The sequence below is a fragment of the Erinaceus europaeus genome, chromosome 6 (assembly GCF_950295315.1).
Source record: "Erinaceus europaeus chromosome 6, mEriEur2.1, whole genome shotgun sequence".
Taxonomy (NCBI): Eukaryota; Metazoa; Chordata; class Mammalia; order Eulipotyphla; family Erinaceidae; genus Erinaceus; species Erinaceus europaeus.
In genome coordinates, this window is record NC_080167.1 from 51,119,529 (window position 1) to 51,127,850 (window position 8,322).

Genomic DNA, 8,322 nt, shown 5'->3' on the forward strand with positions numbered 1-8,322 from the left:
AGAGCACTGCTCAGCTCTGGCTTATGGTGGTGTGGTGTGGCGTGGGGGATTGAACCTGGGACTTGAGAGCCTCAGGCATGAAAGTCTCTTTGCATACCCCCATCCGAAGCAGCCTTTTTCTATCCGCACACACATGAGTTATTCCACTGAGCCTCAGTGAAATCATCACTTCCTAGGGCTAGGAGACAGGACACCCACTCTGCCCAAGGGGTCAGATGGAAATAAAACATGCTCATGGTTTAGCCAGTACAGACACTAGGATGCTGGCTTCCCTTGACCTTTTATTTATCTCTTGATAAGAGGCGAAGGCAAGTGCTTAATTGGAGGAGGATAAGGGGGAGGAGAGTTCTGTGCTGTCTCCACTGGGTGTGATCTGGAAACTTTACATTGTTAGAAGGTGGTAGTGGTGGTAAAACAGGGAAGGTCGAGGCTGACTATGATGCCAGCTTTTTCTGAGTTCAGTTTCCCTAGTTTGCCTTCAGTCAATAAAATGTTGATTGCAGGGAGTCGGGCTGTAGTGCAGCGGGCTAAGCGCAGGTGGCGCAAAGCACAAGGACCGGCATAAGGATCCCGGTTCGAACCCCGGCTCCCCACCTGCAGGGGAGTCGCTTCACAGGCGGTGAAGCAGGTCTGCAGGTGTCTATCTTTCTCTCCTCCTCTCTGTCTTCCCCTCCCTCTCTCCATTTCTCTCTGTCCTATCCAACAACGACAACAACAATAATAACTACAACAATAAAACAACAAGGGCAACAAAAGGGAATGAATAAATAAATTAAATAAATATAAAAAAATGTTGATTGCAGTGAATTGAAATGAGGGCCTTGTGAACCAGAAAAATAGCTTACCCATGTGGTGTTCGGATTCTATGCATAGAGCCTGCTGTGCATGAGGTCTGGGTTTGAATCCCAATACCACATGAGTGTACTGTGTGTGAGTGTGAGGGCCTGAGGAGCTCCCCCAAATAGTGGGGTGGTACTGTAGTATCTCTCTTTTTCTCTCCCATCTGCCTCTCACTCCCCTTCAAGAAGCAAAAATTTTTTTTAATTGAGCCTGGAAGGTACTGCATGGTATCCTGCATGCACAAAGCTTTGGATTCATTTCCTAGCACTGCATTAAATTATATATACATTAATATATATATGTATACATATATATATATATATATATATATTTTTTTTTTTTTACGGAGCCTTGGTTTGCCAGGATATGCAGTTTGTAGAACTACTGAGATGAATTGGAGCAACATGAAAGTGAGTTTGAATCCTTCCAACCCAGTCCTGACAGAGCATAGCCCCTAGTTCAGGCTCCATGACAGAGAACATGGGCCATCGTGGTGGCAGGAGGAAGTACAATCAGTCCCCAGCCCCATAGACCTTGAACCAATGCTGACTTACATGTTTCAGTCTCTGTACCTTTTCAAGTTGAGAGCCATTTCTGTGACTTTGTCCTCTATCACAAGGCACCCATAGATAGAGTCTGAAGGCAAATATTCCCTCTTGCATACAGTCAAAATTTGGGGACAAAAAGTGGATGGAAGTCATGTAAACCACCACCACCACCCAAAAAAGCCTGGCTTCCCCCAAAATTGCCAGCTGCAGAGTTCTTACCATCATTTTGCTCCTCCACAAAGTTCTCGTATTCATTCCTCTGTTCCTCGTAATATTCTCTCCGTAGCTCATCAGCCCTCGCCTTCTGCCTGTTCTCCGCTAGGAAGGGAAAAAGACAATAGTTGTCCATAAGAATAGGGGCAGTTGTTCAGATTTAGGGGAACACTGGTCATCTTGCCCAAGAAACTGAATCTTGTCAGAGGGGGCTAGTTGTGAGGGCATAGAGGTGGGGTCTTACTCAGTGGTTCTATCTAGACTTGAAATTGGACAGACCTAGGAAGTCATCCCATCCAGACACACATCATGTTACAAATGAGGAAACTAAGACCTCAAAAGATGAAGCTGTCAAACTCCCATCATAAGCTGAGTGTTGTATCCAAGAACCACAGGCCACTTAGAAATTAGAAATTAGGGACCAGTGGTAGCACAATGGGTTAAGCACACATGGTGCAAAGTGCAAGGACCAGTGCAAGAATCCTGGTTCCAGCCCCGGCTCCCCACCTGCAGGGGTGTTGCTTCACAAGCGGTGTAGCAGGTCTGCAGGTGTCTATCTTTCTCTCCTCCTCTCTTTCCCCCTCTTCTCTCTATTTCTCTCTGTTCTATCAAACAACAATAACAACAAGGGCAAGAAAAATGGCCTTCAGGAGCAGTGGACTCGTAAGGCAGGTACCGAGCCCCAGCAATAACCCTGGAGGCAAGAAAAAAAAGAAAACTAGAAATCTAGGCCTCATCTCTCTTTCTCCCCCCCCCCCATTTATTTTTATAGATATGGAAACTGAGAAGGAGGGGGGGAATAGAGACCCCTGCAGTACTGCTTTAACACTTAGGAAGTTTCCCTCCTACAGGTGGGAACTAGGGACTTGAACTGGGGTCCTTATGCATTTTAACAGTTGTACTCTACCAGGTGTGCCATTGCCTATTCCCACATCTCTCCCCCCTCTCTAAATCTTAAAAGAAGCTAGAAATCTGTCAGGCAGGCAGTAGCTTACCAGTTAGAACACATGCTGTGCAAACCTGAGGCCCTCAGTACTACATATATTAGAGCAGTGCCCTGGTTCTCTGCCTCTCCCTCTCTCATGAAATAAATCTTTTTTAAAAAGAAACTAGAGATCTTGACTATCAGAAATGAGTTCCATGTGGCAATAGTCCAACATAAATTTATTTCACAGTACTGAATACCTCAGATCTCTGCAGTGGCCTCTTCAAAGTGACAGCTGTGATTGTGACAAATTATTCAAGCTCTCTAAGTTGTGTTTCCTGCAGGGCTTCAACTGAAAAAGTCACAAAGGCAGGGAAACTGGTTTGGTGCAGGAAGCAGTGGCCCTCAAAAACATGTTTCCCTCCCTTGGCATGGTCACCCTCCATCAAGGTACTGATGTTGCCCCATTCTCTCTCTCTCTCTCTCTCTCTCTCTCTCTCTCTCTGACATTCAAGAGGTAAATGTGAGGGGAATGGAGAAACTGAGAAAATCCACTGGTCTAGTGCCCCAAATCATATTGTAAGTATCAGGACTGGGGGGTGGCGCACCTGGTTGAGCGCACATGTCATAAGTATGCAGGGAAAAAATACAAGTGTTTCTTTTCAGCATAGTATTATAAACCATCTAAATCCTCCTTGGTAGTTGTAAGTGAATTATATGAATACTAATCATTCTTGTTATATTTACATGTATTATTTTGACCTGGTACTAGGAAATGAACCCAAAACTGTCCAGATGCATTGTACCATTAAGTTGCCTCCAGACCCTATTTTTCTATTCATTTTTAAGAGAGAGAGTGTACAACACTGCTTCACCATCCTTGATGTCATCTGTGGTGCTTCCATGTTGTTATGACTCAAACCCAGGACCTCATGGAAGATAAGACGTGCTGTATTGAGTGAACTGGTCCCTGGTCCCCATCACACTTACATTGCTTAATTTAACTCGGATTAAAAGTCAGGTTATAGGGGAATGAGCATCTGTACAGATCCCATCAGTAAAGCCATGTTTTTCCCACATGTGTACTTTACGTAGTAGTTGTGGGACAATAGCAGAGGGAACTCTCATCTAGTCCATCCCTACACCCCATTCTCACACGTTTCTTAGGAGGGGATTCAGTCTCAGAGATGTGTGGTTACTTAGCAGAGGCCACATAACAGGGAACAGCAGAGCTGGGACTGGAGCCTTAGCCCCCACTATCCTTGCTTCAGGGCTGACCTAGGGGATGGTCTCCTGGGTGACAGCAGATGTACTCCACTGCAGTCCCAGGGATCCAACAGGCTGTTCTGGACTGCCCATGGTGGACACCGAGCCTCTGTCCTGGTGAGGGACCTCAGGCTTAATCATACATCTCATTTTTCTCAACTAGCACCCAACAATGGAGACTGGGGCCAGGTGGTGGTATGCCTGGTTAAGCACACATTACAGTGCACAAGGACCCAGGTTCAAGCCCCTGGTCCCCACCTACAGGGGGGAAGCTTTGTGAATAGTGAAGCAGTGCTACAGGTATCTCTATCTTCCCCTTCCCTCTTAATTTCTCACTTACTCTATCCAATAAATAAATAAAAACAGTAAATATTGTTCCCTCTCCTGAATTCATGCCTGCTCTCCACTGCTAGCTTGGCCCCAACATGGCTTCTCTGATTTACATCAAGAAATTCTCAGCCCCCCATCTTTGCCTCTTCCTTTTAGTGCTTCTTGAATTTGCTAACTTTTTTTCTTTTTCTTTTCCTTTTTTTAAAATTGTTTCTTTTTTTCCTGCCTCCAGTTATTGGGGCTTGATGCCAGCAATATGAATTCACCACTCCTGGCAGCTTTTTTTTTTTCCTTTTCATTTGATAGGACAGAGAGAAATTGGGGTGGGAGAAGATAGAGGGAGAGAACGATAGACACCTGTAGACCTGCTTCACCGTTCATGAAGTGTCCCTGCTGCATGCGGGGTGAGGGGGCTCAAACGATGGTCCTTGTGCGTATCCTTGCACGTAGTACTATAGTACTACATGTGCTTAACTGGGTGTGCCACTGCCCAGCCCCCAACTTTTTTTTTTCTTTAAGATTTCTGTATTTTGTGATAGAAGGAACATTGATCTGCTCTGGGCTATGTGGTACTGGGGTTGGAACCTGGGGTCCCATGCTTACAGGTCTTTTTCTCTACCAGTAAATCATTTACTGCCTTTTCATTCCTAAATTGTGTGAGGTCTGGAGATTTTCCCAGCATGGTTGTACTTTTCTGACTAGAAAGAAAGAAGAAATTTTATCCCCAAGCATTTCCACATCTCTTCCTCCCCATCACTTGGAAAGTCACGTTATTTTTTCCAAACAAGTCACCTTGCTGTGTGTGGAGAGAGAGACAGAGTTTATTCAGACCCACACACAGTGATGGACTAACCAGACAGGAAGCAGAGCTCAGAGTCCTTGGAAGAATATAGTTCAAGGGCAGAAAACTGCAGTACCTTCCAGGGTTGGCTGTCAGGGAGATGTGGGCCCCTGATAGGTGGGGACACTGGGCTGAGAAAGTGACAAGCTTCCCGGGTCAGGAGCCAGTGAGAAAAGGAAACTTAAGACCCACTGATGGAACCCTATACATTCAGTCATATGTAAATAAGGAAAAGCAGCTGGGGCCACTTAGCAGCAAAATTGTCCCCAAACCCATATTTCCATATTTCTAGTCCCGTGTGCCTGTCCCCACTTACAGGCTTTAGCTCTGGCATACCAAAGTGCACTGTGCAGTAGACCAAAAAAGCACTGAAACCCTATGTTCCCTCTCGACTAGAACACCTTTTTCCCCCTTCATGTTGTTAACTTTGTGAAAGAAGAACGTATCATTACCAAGTTCCTTTGTGTCCTCGCCCTGACAATCAAAGAGGTGACCTGCCCTGGAGGACTCTTGGGAATTCAGATTCTGAACTGCAGACACTCTGATTCCCCAGGAGCTGGGTTGAGCCCTTGCACCCAGGCTCTGTCCAGTAGCCCAGCTGATGGAGAGAAGGAACCAGCTAGAGCAGCAGAAGACAGGCTACCAGCGTCCTTACCGTTAACCTCATCTTGGGACTTGGGGGAACGCTTGCTGCGCCTCTTGAGGAAATTTGAGGCATCTGATTCCTGCATGAAGATCTTCTGCTCCCCGCCTAGAACCCGAGAGAGGCTGGTCACAGCCTGCACAGGCTCCTCAGGGCTGCCCACCGCCCTGCACCCCAGGGACCCCCAAGCACTCACCTTTCTGGGTCTCCTGTCCTACCACCTGTCTGGAGCGTACAGACGCACCAGCACCCTCCTGCAGCACTGTGGGGCCAGAGCACAGTGTGAGAGTGCAAAATCCTGAGAGGATCCCACCAGGCCTAGAGCTGCCCAGGCTCTGTGACTTGCCAGGTGCTGTTGTGATGACTCTGTGTCTCTTGAATACCAGTCACGAGCCCATCTGCCCAGGAAACCACCAGGCATTCTCCTCTTGTTCATGCTTTTTGTGTTGTCATATATACACACATCAGGCATAGCACCCCCTTTTTACCAGGGTTGTCTGAGCAGCATCCCCCCCCAATACTCACCAGACAAAACCACAAGAGCTGAGAGACAGGAGAACAGAAGCACATGTCTCCAGGCCATTTTGGGGAGACAGTTGTCTGGGGACCGCAGGACAGACAGGCAGGCTTTTGCAGAACCCGAAGCTGCTGGGTCCTCACTTCTGTGTCATGCAAGCCAGGATGAAGGGGAAAAGGGAGAGAAAGGCAGGAAGCTGGGGTGCCTGGGAGGTGGGGGGAGAGTGGGAGGGCTCCTGGCTGTAGCTTCCATTGGCTACAGCATCAGAGATGTTTTTGGCACCTCATAAACCTCCCAAAGCTGAGCCTGTCACTGTGGGGGCCAGGCTGGGACAGTCTTGAAGTTTCCAAGATCCACACCCAAGGAGCTGCAGTGGGAAAGCCCAGTGTGCAGGTCAGGATTCCAAAGACCAAGGGCAGCTTTCAGAGAGCCCCTAACATCTGCTTCAGGAAACTGGGGGCTCTATTCCTCAAGGCCGAAGAATTTAGGAAGGAGAAGGAAGTCAGGTATCAGGCAGGCGGGGGCTAGAATGGCTGGAAGATCCCATGAAGTGATGGTGGCAGGGACATGTGAGCCATTCCACAGGCCATCTGAGTCCCCTTCTCCCAAGACATATCCCCCAGCTACTGCTCTTGATCAGACAAAGCACAGACCCCTAGCCTGGGTTCTTGGAGCCCTTTTGTAGACATGGAGGTGAGAGCCCACCTTCCCCATGGAGACACCATATGTAACGACCACGCTAGGAAAATCCACTTTTCTTTTTTTTATTTTAAACTTTATTTTTTAATTTTATTTACTGGATAGTGACAGAGAGAAATTGAGAGGGGAGAGGGAGATAGAGAGGGAGAGAGACAGAGACATCTGCAGCCCTGCTTCACCACTTGTGAAACTTTCCCCCTGCAGGTGGGGACCGGGGTTTGAACCTGGGTCCTTGCACACTATAATGTGTGTACTCAACCAGGTGCACCACCGTCTGGCTCCAAAAAGCCACTTTTCCAGAGGAGATGGATAATACCACCTAGAAAGAGGAGCAACTGGGTTTCTCAAGATGGAAACACAGATTGTATCAGAGCACTATAGGGTATCAGAGCACAGAGCCTTTGGAGGTATGTCCTTGGCATGAGAACCATATTCACCTCTTCATCCCAACAGAATTGCATTTTGGCCACTGTCTAGAATCCCCCTAATGGAGACAATTGCTAAAACAGAAACACAGCCACACATCCCCAAAACTCTCCTTTTAAGGTTAAAACATGGGGCATGCATGCCTGAAAGCCCAGGTTCAATCCCTAGCACCGCATATACCAAAGCTGAGCAGTGCTCTGGTTTCTCTCTCATTAAATACATCTTCAAAAGATCCCTGTTCATTAGAGCTCACATGTACAGGGACAAGAATGTTAGTGGCACAGGAATAACTGAGATAGAGAAAATGAAGTGAGTAAATGGGTTGGTTTCCAAGGAAGGAAGGAATGTGCCACTAACATTCACACCAATTCTTGGGGCTGGTGACTCACAAGAGTCCTCTTTAGGGCAGGGGGGTAGATAGCATAATGGTTATGCAAAGAGACTGTTATGCCTGAGACTCCATATTCTCAGGTTCAATCCCCCATACCACCATAAACCAGAGCTGAACAGTGCTCTGGTAAAAAATCCAAAAACAAAAAAGAGTTCTCTTTAATGCTGGCCAGGCCTACTTCACAGCCTGGGTGGACTCTGAATGATCAACACAGGAGGGGCAGCATGCATGGGGACACATTCATCTAGTAGGTCAACCAAATGTCACCTGAGGGAGGGCGGTGCCTCAGGACAGAGCAAGCTTGATGGGACTCACAAGGGAAAAAACAGGTGTAGATACCTCTGAAAGCCATAAAATCTACTGCCTTTCAGTGAACAAAACTTCTTTAGGTTTGTTCACTGCAACACCAAATATTTAATTACTGTAGAGTCCACAGAGATGGCTCAGCAGTAGAACACAATTTGCACACCAGAGGTTCCAGGATCAATACCTGGTGCAGTACATTGTAAAACTTAGTGATGCTCGGGTCTCTTTGTCATGATAAATATACATCTTAATGACTGTAAACCAGATACTTATGCCAGTTGCTGACTTTTGTCACTTGTGAAGTGTGGACTGAAGTCAACTTGTGAAGCATCTTCAATGCACTTTCCAGTCAGTTTCCAGTCAGCAGGACACTGCCT

The 8,322-nt window shown here is 47.0% G+C and overlaps 1 protein-coding gene across 2 annotated transcripts in view; it reads right to left on the reverse strand.

The window, feature by feature from the left end:
• The window catches only part of UCMA (upper zone of growth plate and cartilage matrix associated), a 34,422-nt gene extending 28,113 nt beyond the window's left edge, over positions 1-6,309 (reverse strand). Inside the window, exons 1-4 of one of the 2 annotated variants that reach the window (XR_009550250.1) lie at positions 6,132-6,309; positions 5,803-5,868; positions 5,619-5,714; positions 1,608-1,706 (exon numbers count right to left, since the gene is read on the reverse strand). Coding sequence is in view for 1 of the 2 variants with exons in the window: in XM_007524628.2 (XP_007524690.1) it covers positions 1,608-1,706; positions 5,619-5,714; positions 5,803-5,868; positions 6,132-6,189 (319 nt within the window). In the remaining variant the exon portion in view is untranslated. The remainder of the gene's footprint in view (positions 1-1,607; positions 1,707-5,618; positions 5,715-5,802; positions 5,869-6,131) is intronic. The other variant, XM_007524628.2, reaches the window with a different exon arrangement.
• Between the last annotated feature and the right edge of the window lie 2,013 nt (positions 6,310-8,322).